General features: G+C 50.4%; 1 protein-coding gene across 1 annotated transcript in view; it reads right to left on the reverse strand.

Moving 5' to 3' along the window:
- The window catches only part of Slc48a1 (solute carrier family 48 member 1), an 8,273-nt gene extending 2,586 nt beyond the window's left edge, over nt 1-5,687 (reverse strand). Inside the window, exon 1 of the mRNA XM_008841293.3 lies at nt 5,428-5,687. Coding sequence (XP_008839515.1) covers nt 5,428-5,563 — 136 coding nt within the window. The 5' untranslated portion in view covers nt 5,564-5,687. The remainder of the gene's footprint in view (nt 1-5,427) is intronic.
- Between the last annotated feature and the right edge of the window lie 13,161 nt (nt 5,688-18,848).

The following is an 18,848-nucleotide window of genomic DNA, read 5'->3' on the forward strand; positions in this document are numbered from 1 at the left end:
TTTTGTCTTTTTGAGACAGGGTCTCCCTGTAGCCCCAGCTGTCCTGGACCTCACTATGTAGACCAGGCTGGCCTTGAACTCACAGAGATCCGCCTGCCTCTGCCTCCCAAGTGCTGGGACTACAGGCGTGCGCCACCACGCCCGGCTCCGGCTCCTTAATTTCTAATATGGTACACATCAGTACATTGAATCTATCTAAAAAAAATTTGTTGGGAGTTTCACTTCGAGAGCTTTATACACAGGAGTCCTGAAAGCAGAGAGTTCTGAGGATGTCAGCAGTCTAGCCTGTTCTCCAGGGGCTTTCTACTGTCCACCCCAAGACCACAGAGGTGAAAAAGCATGCCCCTCTCAGTTTTCCTCTACCTGATCCTGAGGGACCACACTCTCAAGCCTGGGAGTCTATGGCTGAGCTCTTAGGTAGCAGAGCTCTTCTCAACTCTACACTGGTCCTGTAGCCATGAGGCCCCAGGTCCACCCAGCACTCAGTGTCCTACTGTCTTTGGGCTAGGCCTCATGCCATTCCTTTGATGTAGAGCAGAGAGTGGGCTGATACCCCAGAGCCTCTCTTGAGCCTGCTCTCTGGACCGGGTGGGCACTTCTCCTAGGATGCCAGCTGCTCTCAGCCAATACAATAGAACACAATACAACTCTCAGTGCCAGGCAGTGTCTGCTGGAGAGCCCCAAAGAATGAAATAAATACCAATTTCACTGGCAAGGGCCTAGAGCAGAGGCAGGAGGCCCAGCAAGGCTGACAAATGAGGGAAGGGGGACAGCCAGTTGTAAACTTTCAGCATAGCCATGGGTCCACAGGTTTTGGATTCCTCAGGCTGCCACATCCCAGAAGGTGGGAGACCATTCAAAATAGCAGCAGCACATGCTCTATAGCCTATCAAACAGAAGGAAGGGCATAGGGCTGGAAAGGGGGCTGTGCCACAGAGAGCAGGAAGCCAGGGGGGCACTTGGATGGAGCCTGTGGCATCTTATTTCTTAGGCTGGGTGACAAGTATAATGTTAGACTGTCTATCCCCACAGCATCCTGCCACAGGATTTTACCATATAACCATGGCTGGCCCAAAACTCTCTATATATCAGGCTGGCCTTGAACTCACAGAAATCCACCTGCTTCTGCCTCCCAAATGTAGTGTGTAAGCCACTAAGCCTGGCTTGTCTACCCTTTTCGACATGCTTAAAATGTCTCCTACTTTATTTATTTATTTATTTTTTTAAGTTGTGGAGCAGGATGCTAACAGGGGAACAGAGGAATCTAGTGGGGCTATATGGTGGTGACCAGCTCAGTTATCACCATTAGGGCAGCCTGATGGTGGACAAAAATCCCCAGAAAACTATAAACCACAAAACCTAGGACTGGGCACTACTGTGCCCCCAGACCCTTGGTGTTGCCACATGTAAAAATGGGTGAGCACTGAAGTCTTGCCAGTCTGGATAAATGGGGAACCCTGGACTCTGCCCTGTGTGGGCATGGGCCTATCAACACAATGGTATCCCCACCTGCCCGTCTGACCCTCCATTCTCTAAGCTCAACCTACACTGGCCTTCAACCTTCCTTATGGGTTGGCAGCTTGGAGCTCCAGGTGGGCCAAGGCAAGCGTGCCTCCATCCCTGTCTTGGCGGGAAGCTGCATCAGGCCAGAGGCAGCCAGAATACCAATGCCCGCTTTAGCTTCCTCTCCCTCGATCTTGATTTTATACCAGCTACCTCCCCAGCAGTCTCTCTTCCTCCTGAATTTTTATCGGGGAGGGGGTGCTGGTTACTTTCTCTTGTTAGGGATGCTGAAGGTTTAACTCAGGACCCTCAACATGCTGCTGAGTTGCACCCCCAGACTTGCATGTGGTTTCTTAAAGGGCCCAGAGAGATGAGTACTTCAGGGAACAGAGTCCTTTCTGGGATGGGTCTACTTGTCTATTCTCTTGTCATGTGGGGGTTAGAATAAGTAAGACTCTCCCACTTGATGATTCTGGAAGGCAGCTGAGGAGGGAAAATGAGATCAGAGCATTTCCTCTGTGACTCAGCAATTTCTGGGTTAGGAAATACTGAAATGGGGAGTGTAAAGCTGTCACCTGGTACCACTGGTCATGGCCCAGAGGTTCCTCAAAACACTCATCTCTACATATGCCCCAAAGGGCTGAGAGTAGGAGGAAAGGGAAGGGGTGGCTTGAGGGGCTCCAGGTGTCTGCTCTTTGTCCCAGTCCTTTACTCCAGTCTCCTTCAGACAAGCATATGCTGAGTCTGGAGGCCACTTCCCATCCTGCCCCTGCCCCTCCTTGGAGAGACACCTCTACAAGTGGTCACTGAGAAAATGTCCCAGTTCCCATCATATATCTCTGGTGGAAGGAAACGATACCCTGCCTCACCTTGTTCCCTTCCCTAGGATACTCCAGGGCTCCAGGATGCCTGGCCTATACAACTTGGAGCAGTGTGGACAACTGCCCAGCCTCCCCTGGCTGCAGGGGTTAAGCCAGACTTCATCCTGACTCCACTCTACCGATTCCAAGGAGCAAGGCCTGCCGGGTCTCTGGGCACACGGGCCTGGTCAGGGAAGGTACCTCCAGCAGCTGGGCTGAATGGGGAGCTAGGAGGCACCCAAGGGAGCCTATGGAGTAAACACAGACACTTGGAAGGTGGCCTGGGTAAGGGCCCCTCAGGGTACATCCTAGTCCTGTTGCCATGCTCTGAGGAAAAGGAGACCCAGGGCTCCAGGGCTCCTCTAGCTCACAGCTCAAGTGTGAAGAACACCAAACTGTTCTGACTTAGGGGCAAGCTCTCTCTTCTTTCTCTTTCCATAGCCTTCTAGACCCAGAGTACACATATTCCCCAGGGCTTCCAGAACAGGAGTGTCTAATAGCCTTTCCAAGGAACCCACCCTTTTTTCTGCCACTGTCTTCCCAGATTCCCACCAGGATGGGAATGTGTTCTCATCCTAAATACTCTGCCCACTGAGCCCTGGGCCCAGGGCTCCATATTCACCCTGTCCCAGAAGCCAGCACGACCAACAGCCAGAACTGACCAACCTAGGGGCCGAGTCAGTCCACTGGGGTTGCCCTCTGTGACTCAGCAACTTCTGGGCTATAAAATGCTGAGTCAGAAATAGAGTACTTGCAAGTTAGAAACCCCGTTGACATTTCACCCCAAAAGAGGAAGAAGGCTGTCTGTGGATCCCTTTTTGCAACCCACGCAGAGTAGAGAATGTGTGTGGTCCTAACTTGGTAACTTTTTCCCCTGCCGTCCACCACCAACAAGCAGTTTTGACTTTTCCTTGACTACCTATGGTTGTCAAAGCCCACAGCAGCTGCGAGATTAGAGTCCCTGTGCCAAGTGGCTGCTGCCAAAGTGCCTGTCCCTGAAAGAACCCCGCAGCTGGACTGCCTCAAGTTCAACAAGGCCTGCCAGGAGCAAAAGGGCAGAGGATGGGTCAGAGGGAGGCCCTGGAGGCTGCCTGGGGTGGAAGCTGGAGCCCTTTGCCTGTTCTTTAACCCGCAGCTGGAGATAAAGCTAGAGGGGTAGACAGCAGCACACAGCATTGCATACAGAGAAAGGTGTCAGGTATGCATTTCAGTGGCCTCTCTCCCACTCCTCCTACAGGAGCAAACTGAAGCCCAGCAGTTGTTGCCATGCCCCAGCCCATGCGGCTAGGGAGAGATCACCTCCTCTTCCACCAGGGCAGACTCAACCCAGCCAGCTCTGATCCCAGGGATGGCCTCCCTCCTCCCTGCCACTAAAGGGCTTATCTCAAGTCTCAGCATCCAGCATGGGCCCTGGCAGTGCCTTCTGGAAAGTGGCAGAGCCAATCAGAAGTGTGGAGGGGAAAGGCTCAGTGACTAAGCCAGCAGGCAGGGCTGGCTGCCCTAACAGGGTCAGAGGTCCACCGGGAGCAGGTCACTCATGCAGGCCTAAGACCTAGCCAGGGCATCGAACTGACTCTTCTTGATGACCCCAGTGCCTTGCTCGTCATGGCCTTTCTGTTAGGGCAGAAACCCCGTCTGATGTTGCTTCCCTACCCTAGGAGGGTGCACAGCACACTTAGTAGCAATGAGTCAATTAGTTATTTTTAATTCATCCATTTAAGAATCTTCTGACAAAGAATTTTAATCATGGAATAAAATCATTGAATGGAAAAGTGTTATTCTTCCATGTACTTTAGTTTCCAAAGTACTTTCCCCACACATATTATTTCATGTGGCTACTGCACATTTGGATTAATTTTTTTATTTATTACTTTTATGTGTATGAGTAAGTACATTGCCTGCATGTACTTACTCATACAAGTACACCCGGGTCATGCAGTGCCCACAGAGGTCAGAAGAGGTTGTCAGATCCCCTGAAACTGGAGCTACAGACAGTTGTTAGCTGCCATGAGGGTGCTGGCACTCAAACGGGTCCTCTGCAAGAGCAGCCAGTTGTTCTAACCACTGAGCCATCTCCCCAGCTCCTGAATTAATCTTTTAATGATAGACTTTTAATGCCTTTTCATGCTAATCTGTATTTTACACCTCTCAGGAGTCCCATTTCTCCTTCTGGGTTCCAGGGATGGAACTTAGACCTGCCAGGCTTTCAAAGCAAATGCTTTTACCTGGTGAGCCATCTTGCTGGCCCCTCATGTGACTGTTGTAACCCGGGACAAGTTATTTACTTACCTTAGGTCTCAGTTTTCTATCTGTAAAATGGTCATAATAATGCCTACTTCATAGGACTCACATAAGGATTAAATGAAATAATCCTTATACTTTATACTGACTGCTTAGCACAGTATAAAGAAACTATTAAAATATGTAAATAAGCACAAATAATATATTTGGCCTTGACATAGTCTATGGCACGAGGATTAAAGGAGTGCAGAACACAGGGCCTCCAGCACTGATACCTCTTCTTCCCTCCTCGAGGGATTAACGGACCCAGGCTGAAGAACCATAGCTTATGTGTGGCAAGAAAGCCACCAACGCGGGTGCAAAGGAAACGTTCGGTAACACTGGCTCTCCAGCGCTGCCGAAGGCCCCGGGGGCTGAGGCCCCACGCTGGAAGGAGGCAGGCTAATGGGCTTCCCGGTGAGCCCCCACTTCCCAGGGGCGCCTGCGATGCGGATGCGGGAATCCCGCAGATCCAGTCCGGGCTGAGGAAGAGAAGGTGGCCAGGGAAGTGGACGCGCACTGGGCGGAGGGCAGAGGGACAGGGTACGGGCACGGGCCACTCCCCACCCCCGCGGCAGGGTGGTGCAAACGTTGGCCGTCGGCACCCCGGGTCGCGCAGCGCTCGGGGGACACCGGGTCCGGAGGCCCCAGCAGTGCCGGGAGCCCGGCCGCTGCTGTGTAAACAACCCCCGGCCCCCGCGGCGGTGCCAACGCCGGCCTCGGCCTCCGCGCTGCGGCTGACAGCGCCCGGCCGCCCCGCCGGCTCCCGCGCCCCTCGGGGTACCTGCGAGGCCCCCCATCGCCGCAGTCCCGGGCTGTCGGTAGACCACCGTCCAGACGAAGAAGATGGAGAAGCCGGCCAGCGAGCTGATGCCGGAGTAGGCGGCGCGGAGGCGGAGCTGCAGCCGGGACGGGGCCATGGGGCCGCGGCTTCGGGCAGCGGAGGACAGCGGAGCCCAGCGTCGCAGGTGCAGGGCCGGAGCCGGAGCCTCCGCGGGAGCCGAGCCCGAGCCCAGCCGCCCGCGCTCAGCCCCGCCCCCGGCGCCGTCCGCACAGCGCCCTCCCCGGCGGGAGGCCGCGGCCCTGAGCGTACCCCGCTCCCCGGAGCGTTGCAGGGGCCCCTTCTAGTCACTAGGTGGAGTGGCCGGGTCCCCAGACCCGCCTGTGTAGCGGGTCAGGCCAGAGGGGCTTTAGTGGGCCTGGGAATATGCTTTTACACAAGCCGGTTGCGATGCTTGCTGTTTAAATGTTAAATTTCCTCTTTGACTAGGAAGCACATTCCCATTTAAAATGGAAGATGACTAAAATGTAGATTTCTTGTTAAGATTATATAAACTGGGCGTGGTAGCGCACGCCTTTAATCCCAGCACTCGGGAGGCAGAGGCAGGCGGATGTCTGTGAGTTCAAGGCCAGCCTGGTCTACATAGTGCGTTCCCGGAGAGAGCTGGGGCTAAAGGGAGACCCTGTCTCAAAAAGCCCCGCCCCCCCCAAAAGATTATATAAACTGAGCGTGGTGGCCCACACTTGTAATCGCAGCACTTGGGAAATGGCAGAGGAGACGGAGAATTCGAGGCCATATCTGGCCTACCTAGGAAGACCCTCAGAAAAACATGAGCTGGGGAGCTGGTTCCATCCAGCACCCCAAAAGTAACTGAAACAAGAAATTGAAAACCTAAAATACACAATTAATATACTAATTCTTTCCACTCACACCCCTATCAACTGAGTTCCCGCCCCCCGGAAGTTATGCAATCTCTACACGCCTGTCACCTTCTAGCCCCAAACACCTCATTAGGAGCTTTGCTTTCATCTTCACAACCCTCAACTCCAAATCCTTTGCAAACATGCCCCAGCCTCGGCAGTCTATCTAGGGCCGAATTCCACTATGTTTGTTCCCAGGGGCCAGGTTCATGCTGGGAGCTGGCCACGAAAGTCAAAGCAGAACTCTGCTCTACCTCCATCACCCCGAGTCGGCCACCCCCTCTCCACACACGTGCACAAGATAGGTAACCAATACTCCTTGCAGTCCTTCCCTTTTGCTGGGGCAACAAATTATCTCTTATTCAGTGGTTTAAAACAACACAAATGTATTATAGTCAGGACCCCAAATGGGAGTGTGACTGGGCTAAAGGCAAGGGGACTTCAGGGCTAAACACCCCACCACCACCACCAAATAGTATCTGTTTCCCAGCTACTCCTGCTTCCAGAAGCTGCCACACAGGCTGAGGCCCACTCCTCCCAATTTCTTCTCATAAGGATTCCAGTAGTCCAGGATCATCTCCCCATCTCAGGATCCTTAACATGAGCAAAACTCCTGTGTCAGGTAAGGTGAGGATCTCACAGCTTGTAGGGATTCAGATGGGAATATCTTGGGGATCATTATTAAGAAAACTAGGTAGGAATGCTCATTTACCAAACAGGTGCTGTAAACCACATTTACCTTAAAAATAATCAGGGCAAACATCTTTAAAAAAAAAACCAAAAAACCCAAAACTGGACTGGAGAGATGGATCAGTGGTTAGCACTGGTTGCTGTTGCAGAGGACCCCAGTTCGGCCCATCACCCATATGGCAGTTCCAAGGAATCTGACACCCTCTTCTGTCCTCCATGGGCACTGCATGAAATTGATGCACTTATATACATACAGGCAAAACACTCATATATATACATAAATTTTTTTTAAATGAAATAAATTAAAAAGCCAAATGAGGGGCTGGAGAGATGGCTAAGTGGTTAAGAACACTGGTTGTTCTTGCAGAAGACCCAGGTTCAAATCCCAGCTAACAGCTGTCTGTAACTCCAGTTCCAGAGGATCAGACAGCCTCTTCTGTCCTCCATGGGTATTGCATGACACGGGTGCACTTATCTACATGCAGGCAATACACACATACACATAAAATAAAAATAATAAATAAAAAAGTTTAAAAAAAAAGCCAAATGAATCCCAATGTCACCCCTGTTTATTCAAATGTAAACATTGGCATGTTTTTGTTTGATTGGTTGTTTTTTGTTTTTTTGTTTTTGAGACAAGGTCTCCCTATAGCCCCCAGCTGGCCTGGAACTCACTATGTAGACCAGGCTGGCCTCGAACTCAGAGATCCACCTGCCTCTGCCTCCCAAGTGCTGGGATTAAAGGCGTGTGCTACCACGCCTGGCTAGGTTGGTTGGTTTTTGTTCCCTTTGAGTTTTTTTTTTTTTTATAATGTGTGTGCCTGTATTGCCTGCATGTAGGTAAATGCACCCCTGTAGTGCAATGCCCTTGGAGGACAGAAGAGGCCGTCAGGTCCCCTGGAACTGGAGTTACAGACAGTTGTTAGCTGCCATGTGGGTGCTGGGATTCCAACCTGGGTCTTCTGCAAGAACAGTCAGTGTTCTTAACTGCTGAGCCACCTCTCCAGCCCTTCCTTTTGAGTTTTGAGTCAAGATCTCACTATGTAGCCAAGGCTGGTCTTGACATAATTTTGACCCAGACTGGCTTCAAAGTCAAGGTTCCCCTGCCTCACCTCCAGATGTGCTGGAGTTACAGGTGTGTGCTACCATACCTGACTTGGGGTATATTTTTAACAAAGAATGATTTTAATGCTCAAGTTCAATTCAACCCTCCAGTAGGAGCTGCTTGTGGAGCATATGAGCTGGTTGAATTCTGAGAAGCTCTGTGGTCCAGACCCCATCATCATAGATGGCCTCAGAGCAGGCCAGGATGGACAATACTCTAGGAAGAAGAAATAATTCTAGCCCTGAGGGAGGAATGCACAATGGCCTGTTCCAGAAACAGTAACTAGTTTTTTGTGACTGGACTGTTGGGTTTGAGGGGGTGTAATGAGTTTTGAGCTTGGAAAGGCTCTGAATATTCAGGGCCTTGCATCATTTGCAAAGAAGGCTGCCCCTCCACCCCAGCCAGGAATAGGTGTTCTGTGCTCTCAAAATATGGCCCAGTAATACTGTGAGGGTGGACTGCCTGCCACAGAAAAGAAGCTGTGAGACCAGTTGAACAAGTCCATCCCTTTCCAATGCAATAGTTTCTGTGTCTGAAAATAGAGACAAGACAGCAGTGATACCCACTTCAAAGATGTTTGAGGAGTAGTCCGTGCTTAGAAGACTGCCTGGTAGATCACGAGTCTGCAGTAAAAGCCAGAAAGTGTAATTAGTAATAGCCAGAGGTTGCCATGGCAAGAGCTGGTTCAGGACAGACATAAGGGAAAGAAGTACCTGAGCCCAGAGATATGTAAGCCATCTTAACCTAAAGGTCGGGTGTTAATTCATTAGCTGGACAGGCAGAAAGGAGGAGAGAAAAAAGTATTGTCATTATTGGAGGGTGGTGAGCACCCTGATGCTGAGAGTGAGATTGTGCAAGAAAATATCGAGAAAGAATTATGTAAGAGTAGCGTGGGCCCAGGTCGTACAGAAAGGGCAAGGCTAAGCTGAATTTTTATTTTTAAAGAAAAGTGTGGAAAGAGTAAGGAGCTAGCTATTGAAAGACTGGAGACCCTGATAGGCTCAGAGGTCTAATTTAATGGTTTACAGGGTAGGTTTCCCTAACTCAAAGTGGTCCAACAGAACTTTCTGCCACAAAGAAAACAGTCATATCTGTGCTCTGTAATGGGAGCCTCTGGTTATATGTGGCCTTTGAGTGTTTGATATGTGATAGTTCAACTGAATTTTTACTTATATTTAATTAATTTTAGTTAAAATAACTGCATATCACCAAGTGGTCACAATATTAGACAGCACAGCTTGAAACACTCTGGACTCCTCTTCCTCCATGTGTTTAAAGGGAACCATCATACCTCACAGGCCTGTCAGAAACATTGTGATACAGCGGTTAAGGAGCTCAACCCAGCAGCAATTCAGCATGTGACTAATGCTGTGGTTGATATTGTTTATTGTCATTGTTATACAGGGGTCATATGAGATGAGCTATGCCTAAGAAGGTAAGTTAAATGGTCACATCTAGATTGCAGTTGATGGGAAAGAGACTTCTTATAGAGGAGAAAGCACCATGGGGATAAAATGTGGGATAATGAAGATCTATTTTGGAGAAAGCCCATGGGAATAAAAAAGAAAGAAGGCCTGTGCAGCCTCAGAGCTCACAGGTGTGTAGCACACATATATCTTCCCTCATCAGATTCCTTTATTTTTCTCAGAAAGTATTATCCCATCCCAACCAGGACAGATGCCCCGGTCCCCTATGAGACAGGCCATCACTGTCCCTGACTGCAGCAGAGACCACCAATAACTGTATCTCTTCTCTGGAGATACTAAATGTGAACTCCGCTTCCCAGCTTACTTGAGTCGAATCAATGCCATTGGATCGGGTTTGGAGCAATGGAGTAACGGCAGAAACAGTGCATACCATTTCTAGGTGGGCCTCACGGAGATCTCCCACATGTAACCTAACTTCCCTCCTTCCACTGTGATGATTCCAAAGGCTCTCTCTTAGGACACATGATGGAAAGAGCATGGGGGCCTGGAGTGAATGAATGGGACAGAGGTGCCTCCTCTGTCCCTCCAGCTCCCCAGATCCTCACCGGAGTGTAAGAGTGAGTGTGTGATGCACTCCCATCACTGTGGGGATGGTTTGTTACCTCCAGCCTTATCATCTTAATGTGCTATCTCATTCCACTTCAGGTTTTGTAAAGCAGCTATATATAGAAAACTTGTCGGAACCACCGATCTCTCTGAAGTCACTTCTGAACTAGGCCTATCAGTGTTAGTAACTCCCTTCTGCAGGCATCCTGCCTCCTAAGAAATTCCTTCCTCACTCCCCTAAAAAGGCACATTCCAGACATTTTTCTTCTTCCATAGTGCTAGGTCAAGGATCCACTCACTGAGCTATCTTCCAGATGATTGAGTTTATTGGTCTTCTAAGGGCTTCCCCTCTCTTCTTAATCCCACACAGTGGAACCTGTGAGGTTTCCTGGGGCACATCCTTGTTTACTGTGGCTCCAGACATAAATCTAGGTGTTATTCCTGAGTCTTCCTTAACAAATTCACTTGGACCTACCCTGCTCTCTGCCTCCATCCCCAGTACCACCCTCATCCAGCCATCAGCATCACCTGCGACTGCCTCCTAACCAGTTCTACTCAGCTCCTTACCTCCCCTCCAATCCCATACCAAGTACCATGCGTATGGCTGTACTACCCTGCTTCAAGCCCTATATAGCTTCCCACAGCTCTTAAGTAAGCATCTTGCCAACCACATCTTGATCACTGACTTCTTTCTGTTTCTCAAATGTGTCACATTTGTTCCTAGCCCCAAGTCTTTGTGCCATGTGCCTAGAAAGCTCTTCGAATGCTACTAAAATTGGTTTGTCATCATTCAAATCTTAGCTCAAATATTCTTTTCTCAGAGAGGCAATCTCTGGCCCCTACCATCTAAAGTGGGATCCTCCATAGCACTTTCCACACATCCATACCATCTCTTCAAAATTCTGTGACCATGGAGGCAGGGGCTTTAGCAGAACCACTTTGTTCTGACTTGTCTGGGACTTTTCCAGCTTTAAAAAAATTATTTATTTTTCTGTGTATGTGCATGTGCCAAGGCCTGCATGTGGAGGTCAGAGGACAGCAGAATCAGCTCTCTCCTTTCATCATGTGGGCTCCAGGGATTGAACTCCAGTCATCAGGCTTGGCAGCAAGCACCTTTACCCTCTGAGCCATCTCACTGGCCCCAACTTTTCCAGCTTAAAACTAAAAGTCCTGGGGCTGGAGAGATGGCTTGGTGGTTAAGAACACTGGTTGTTCTTGCAGAAGACCTGGGTTCAAATCCCAGCACCCACATGGCAGCTAACAAACGTCAGTAACTCTAGTCCCAGGGGATCCGACAGCCTCTTCTGACCTCTGCAGGCATTGCACGACACGGGTGCACTTACCTACATGCATACACATAAAATAAAAAATAATAAATAAAATAAAATAAAAAAACTAAAAGTCCTATATCTTAGGAAGTCTCCCAGTCTAGAGTAAACCAGAATGGTTAGTTCCCCTGTTGGTCCAGGTAGAAAGCAACAATTAATGAAAAGGAAGGCTAGGGGTTCATATAGAATTCTTTTATCCTGGCTCTAGGGGGCAGCCTTCTACAACCTTGTGCCTTCAGATTCAGCTGTGGTTTCTTTAAAACCCTGGATGCCTGAATTCAGCTTGTGAATTCTCTAAGATTCTTTTGGCCAGATCTTACCTAGTCACCCTGTTCTCCCCTAGTCCTCTTGAGTTCAAAACCATGGACCCTGGTTCTGGTGCCTGGTACTATGCCTGACACAGGGAAAGCCACCTTTCCTCTTTCTCCCCACTCCTTATAGCTTTCTCTGAGGTCAGGTGTGTAGACCACAGAACAAAAAGGACTTGCATAGAAGGGGAGCAGGTGGCTGACTAAGGGAAGGCCTCAGTTAAAGAGTACCCCTTGCTTCTGAGGCTCCAGGAAGGACCTAGATTTGGGGGGGGGGGGTGACTTGGCACTAGAATGCTGCTCCCCAACTGGGGATGCTTTCTGACCTTAGAAGGGAATCTCATTATGTTTTAGAGCTAGAGTGGAATTTCCTGCATTCTGACTTCACACTGCCTGCCTACTGAGAGCTCAGAGGTTCCTTCAGAAGGCAGGATGATGAGGGAAGAGATGCCAGGCAGAAGTCATAGACCTTTTCAAAAAAGCTGAAAGGGCATTCGAAGAAAGGGGATGTTTTGCAGCATGAGCCCCCAACTACAAGTACAACGGATGGGGAGTGGAGAATGCACTCAACACAGACTACAGCCTGGGGCTAATGGGCCTGATTCACCTGGGTGAGTCCCAGGAGGTCACAGTGGGTAGAGGAAAAGGCAAGCCACAGCTGTGATGTGGAGAGTAGGCACTAAAGCCTGGCTCAGGCTTAATGAAGAGTCACATTGAAGTTGGAATTTGGGATGAGTAACTCACCTGGAGGCTTCCTCAGAGCAGGTGGATCCCCTGACCAGCCTAGATTTCTAGTTAAGGACTAGAAATCTGTTGGTCTCCTTGCTTCTCCCAGAGCAAAGAGTGACCCAAGAATGGCACCTGAGGGAGGCCCGAGTGACCACACTTGATGGTCCGTTCTGGAGGAGGAAAAGATGGTCTGGAAGGAGGGGTGGAAGGAGGAGGAGAGAGAGACCCTGAACTGGGTGGAAAGGCACAGGAGAAAGACCCATCCAGGAGAGTCACAACGGAGTGTGAAGGACCTGTGGCAGGAAAGGAGGAATCGGTTGACCCCTCTCACTTCAGGACACCTCACCCGCAGTCTGCTTTGTCCTGGAACACTGAGGTTCACAGGCTTGAGCACAAAGCAGAGCCGGTTCGTGCCCACTGGCTGCTGAGGGCTCCGCAGAGGAGTCATAGAATGTGTGCAAACACGGGATCTCTGGGCATGATGAGTACCCGGCATGGGCAGTGAGGGGATTCTTAAGGAAACCTGACAGTCAAGGCACTTGTGGGAAAAGGAGCTGGTCAGTGGCTGCATTTTGTACAGCTTCCAGGCCCAGTAGAGCTCTTCCATAAGGGCCCAAGGAGTCTGGGTCTGAGCTGTCAGGGAGCCGGGGCCAGAATTCTGTCCACCCCCGCAGTGTCAAACTCGCCCCTTCCCCAGGAACCTCAAAGACAAGGGTGAGTCGGAGGAGCAGGAAGTACTTCCTGTGGTCCTGAGGTGGCAAGTCTGGACGGCTGAGGCTGCTGCTCATCCCCAGGCAGAGACTGAGAGAGTCATCCGAGTTGGAATTACAAACTTAGCCTCCGGTGTCTGATTCCCTAACTCCCATCGTAATTTACCCCTCTCGTGTCTTTGACCAGGGCCTCTCTGGAGGGAGGAAATGGGCAATAGATTTGGTGCCAGGAAGCCTTGGACTGCCGCGGCTTCCTCTCTCTGGCCCCAAATCGCTGAGATTTGGGAGCAGGATTGGCTCTGCTCTGATGCTGACAAGAGACTCTATTCCTGGTCTGAATGCCAGGTTCTCCCCGCCTCCCCCAGTACTGTGGACGCAGCCCGAGCAACCCACTGAGCCTGTGAGACAGAATGGGGCATCTCATGAATCATACCGGGACCTGTCCCCTGGGCTTCGGCAGCCACCTCTGCCAGAGTCCAAAACCAGGGGACAGGGAGGGCTGGGCAGAGGCCATGGGCTCAGCATCGGCTGAGAACGGCACTTGAAGGCTGGGAGCGCTGGGAAGACAAGTGGAGAGGAGGAGATGGTATGCAGGTGGTCAGCAGCTCTGGGGAGGATGGGCGTGGGAGTGACATTGACTGGAGAAGGGCATGAGGCTCCAGAGGAGGGGAAGTGGCTCTGAGGGAAAGTGGCCACAAATGGAATGGAGCAGCCATTTCTTAGCACGGAACACTCAAAGTCGGATACAGTATCTCGGGCTTTGGGCGCTCTCTCTCTCTCTCTCTCTCTCTCTCTCTCTCTCTCTCTCTCTCTCTCAGCTGGGGCTTCTGTATGTTCATGTAACATGATGTTTTCCTCGGTAGCTGCTCTATTCCTCGCTTGAGGGACACCTCCAGACCTTGCCTCCTTGCTTCTGTCTTCTCCCACCTCTCTTTACCTACCCGTTACCACCATCACCTCCTCAAGTCCGTTCAGCGATTGCTTCCTCGCCCCTGTCACACACCAGGAAAGCTATCCAAAAGCATGTGCCTCCAGGAGCTTGAAAGATCCATTCTCTTACCCCAGCTGGTCCCCAGGCCTGTCCGTGTAAGCCCTGCTTGCCCTTCTCCCCTGCCTAGAGAAGGCAGGAGCCAACTCCACTCTGCCCCCATCATTGTCTAAGTGGCTCATGCGTGACTGGCTGTGACCTGTTAGTCTTAGGAAGGCTTGGCTTAGCGCCCATCAGTGTTCCAGCTCCCTGCCTCTGCCCCCACCCCAGGAATGGGCAGGAGAGGAGATGGGGAACTGAACTGGAACTACTCACTACTAGGGTAAGTCAGGGGACTCTGCAGAGCCAGGAGGCAGAGTTCAGTGGAGGGGGGCTTGGGTTCTGGTCTCAATTTCTCCCTATTGCTGATTAACCACAGCCAAAGTAGAAATCCAGGATTCCCGGTGGAGGGCTGGCATCGGGCCTTGCTTAACGCCTCAAGTGCGTTATTTTGGGTCAATCTCCAAGCCGGCTCTTTTCTGTAGTCCCACTGAAGGCCCATTCATGACAACTTTCTCCACCCTCGGATAATGTGGCTAAACCTTGTGAGCGAAGTCTGTAGCATGGAGGAAGAGAAAGGAGGAGGGAATGAGGAAGCAGTGAAGAAGGAGCGAGAGAGAAACACCTTGAACATGAACTGAAAACCAGCCCTTCTCACTGCCCTGCTCTGGCAGAATGCAGGCCCACAGCAGGCACCACCTGATTTCCAGACTCCCCCCCACTTCACCGACACCCATAATCACGAGGCATCTATTTACACCAGATACTGTGCCAGGGAGGGAGACCAATCAGATTAGTGTGTTAGGGAGATAAAAGATAACCCCACTGGTCTCTGTGTTTCCAAAGCTTTGGTTGGTTAAGTCTTGTTTTGTGTTGTGTTTCCTTTGAGATGGATTCATGTAGCTCAGGTTGGCCTTGAACATCCTACGCCACTGAAGATGACCTTGAACCTCTTGTCCTCCTGCCCCACCACTCCAGGGCTGGGATTACAGGCTAATGCCACCATACTTGGTTTATTCAGTACTAGGGGTTGGTGCCAAGTGTTTGTGCATATTAAGCAAGCATTCTACTGACTGAGTTACATTACCAGCCTGTTCCTAGAGTTTGGGGATGGGACCTGCTGCCCAGTTTTACAGCGGAGTTCCAGGCAACTAAAATAAATGTCATATGAATTCAACATTATTTCAAAGATGCTGCCAGGGAGCTGAGAGATGGTTCAGCAGTTAAGAGTACTGGGTGCTCTTTCAGAGACTTTGGGTTTGGTTCCCAGCACCCACATGGAGGCTAACAACCGTCTTGTAACTCCAGTTCCAGGGGATCCGACACCCCCTTCCAACCTCTGCAGGCATTGTACAAAATGGGTGCACTCACACACATGCAGGCAATACACTCATACACATAATAAAAAAAAATATTTAAACACGCTGCCAGGTTGCATTGGAAGGGCAAAGGAAAGCAGGTCAGAGAGCAGCAACCATGGATAGGAAATGCAGTGCAGGAGTTTGAAGTACAAAATAGGAGTTAGCAATATGGACAGTTGTTACACTTGCTAATGCTGTAAACTTGGGCAGGTTACAATACTTCTCTGTGCCCCAGTTTCCTCCCTTACAAATAAGAGCTATAAGAAAAATAAAATGGTATTTATGAGATTGTTAACACTAATGTAAACAAGCTGCTCACAGTAACTGCTAGAAGACCACCAATGGGCTGTAGCAGTTGCAGCAAGACGAGGCATAAGGGCAGGACTGGAGAGATGTGCTATTGGTTGATGCAGCCAGGCTAGGCTCCTGATAGGCAGTGGGAGAAGGGGGGCTCTACTTTATAGGTTCCTTGTGGGAACAGCAGCTGGATTCCAGGAGCTCAGAGTGGCAAGGCAGGAGGAGGGGCCCCCTAGGGCCGGAAGGGAGGTTTGGACACGTGGAATTCTACGGCTCAGTGCAGAAATTCAGGAAGCTGTGGGCTCAGTGTGTGCAGAGCTCAGCCAAGAAGCTAAAGTAGGAGAAGCACAGTCAAGAGTCAAAGCCACGGTGTCAGAAGCCCACTTCACCAATCCCACATTCAGGGGTATTACCTGGGAGAGCTGCCACTTGCTTGAAGGGACAGGGACTGATGAGACAGCTGGTGTCAAGGTGACTTGCTGTCCCCAGAGTCACCAGGGTTGGGTATATGAGCTCCAATGTGAGCTTTTCCTCTGTAGAAACTGTCCAAATGTTTCTGAGATAGGTTTGCAGAGTGGTAGAGCACCAGAATGGGTAGAATTCCTCACTACACTACTACTTGCTATTTGGGAGAACTTGAGGAAGTCATTTAACATCCTAGAGCCTCAACTTCCTCATCTACAAAATGGGATACCGAAAATGCCATCTCATAGAGTTGGGACAAGTCAGTGAATGTATATAAAGCATATGAACAGGGCCTGGTAAATGTTGGATTTTATCTGTCTAAAACGCCTGCCAGGCATGTGGCAGTGGGGACGGTGGAGACCACAGCAGGACATGGCCTATCTTCTGGCGTGGATGCCTTCTTCAGACATCCTTCCCAGTCCCTTCCTCCCATCAGGCCTCAGCCTCAATCGACTAGCTATTGAGTAGTAATTGATTGCTCTGGCTGGGCCCCACCCAACAATCTTGAGAAGACCTCCTCCATCATCTGTACTGGTAGGCGCTGAGGACCTTGATTAAGACCACAGAAGCGACATAAGAGGGAACCTAATCCCTTTGGTATCTCAGTGAATATGTAAGCACCCAAACCAGCACTGCAGCTCCCTGGGAGAGGGGGGGATGAGGGAAAGCTGGGGCCAGCAGGTTTGGACACTCATTTTTGCCCATATGAATGACTTTCTTCAGCCGCTTCCCTGTGTGTTAGCTACTTTTCTCACTGCCATGACAAAGCTCATGCTATGACAAAAGCAACTTAAGGAAGGGCTTATTTTGGTTCATCGCTTGAAGGTGCAATCCATCGTGGAGGCGTGGCAACAGGAACGTGGAGCAGCCGGTCCCATTGCACTGGCAGTCAGGAAGCAGAGAGGGATGCTCAGCTCACATTCGCCCATGGAGATGGTGTTGTTCATATTCAGGGTGGGTCTTCCCACCTCTGAAAACACCCTCAGACACACCCAGAGGTCCATCTCCTAGATGATTCTAAATCCTGTCAAACTGATAATGAAGAATAACTGTCATACCCTGCAAGGCCTCCCTCACACACGATGTCCATTCTCGTATCCTCACACTGTCCATTCTTGTATCTTAGCACTTTTTCCTAAGCAGTATGGTTTAGATGGGATGAATGGATATAGTGCAAACAGAGCACATACAGGACAGCATATGGGTGAAATGGCTCCAGATAACCTGGATTTCACTCCCAGCTCCACCATTTACTAGTCATGACCTTGGCAAGATAATACTTCCAAGCTTCAGTTTTCCCCTGTAAGAGAGATGACGACAGCACCCACTTCATAAGATTGTGTCTGGAGTGGAAACACGGAAAACACTTGGGAGGTGCCAGGCACATGTGTGGCTCTGCTAAAAGTCAACAGGTAAGTAGGTGTCCTTCTCATCGCTCAGCATCCTTCCCACTTATTCTAAACTTCGGGGAGCAGGAATAGGAAGTAGAGGACCCCTTTTCTACTCCACAGCCAGCCTCAGGAAACTCTTCTGCAAAACCTTCTAGGGCCAAGTCCAGCGGGCACCCTGAAACGCCACCACTCCACTCAGCAACTCCTTTCCCCAAGCACACTGGGACCCCCCCCTCCCGCCCCACCTGCCATCTCCCCCCCTCCCCCAGTATTCAGCTATTCTTTCAAATATCAGGAATTTGAGTGGTGAGCCAGACTTATGTCTTAGGTTCCTTGCCCCCTTCCCCAGTGGAGCACTAAAATCTCCAACAGTGTTTCTCAAAGGGTGGGCACAAATGACTTAGAATGTTTGTTCAAGGGACAGATTTTCCATTTCATGCCAGTTAGATCGAATCAGAATTTGAGGCATAAAAAGGTGCCTGATATACCCAGGGGGAAGTGACTTTTTAATCACACACACACACACACACACACACACACACACACACACACATTGAGGTTTCAATGACCACTAAAATCCTCTCATCAAGAAAAGTTATGGTGGACAGTGGGGTTAGACACCTGAGACAGAGGCATCTGGTAGCCTTTTTCTTCCCCGTATCCCATCCCCTGTCCACCCAGTAGGTTCAATAGGCTTGGGGAAGGGGAAGAGAGTCCTAGAATGCTGGGGGCGGGACCTGCAGCTTCTTCTAAACCCTCATTAACGTCCTGAGCAATTACTGGGCGCCTCAGAAGCCGCCCTTGCGAGTCACAGTCTCTGTCCACTCCTGTGTGGTGGTAGAAATGGAGATGTGGAACTGGAATCCAGGTCTGCCTCCACCTTCCTGACCACCCCAAGCTGTCGGTAGGGGCGTGGCCCTCTAAAACCCGCTCTAAGGAGCTCTGCCAATCAACCCAGGCCCCATCCACAATCCATCTGTCCATCCATCCACCCATCCAACCGGAATGCAATCCCTCAATTTCCCCAGTGTGTGTGGTTGGCGGGGGGGGGGGGGGGGAC

Source organism: Nannospalax galili, unplaced genomic scaffold (assembly GCF_000622305.1).
Source record: "Nannospalax galili isolate Female #2095 unplaced genomic scaffold, S.galili_v1.0 scaffold841, whole genome shotgun sequence".
Classification (NCBI taxonomy): domain Eukaryota; kingdom Metazoa; phylum Chordata; class Mammalia; order Rodentia; family Spalacidae; genus Nannospalax; species Nannospalax galili.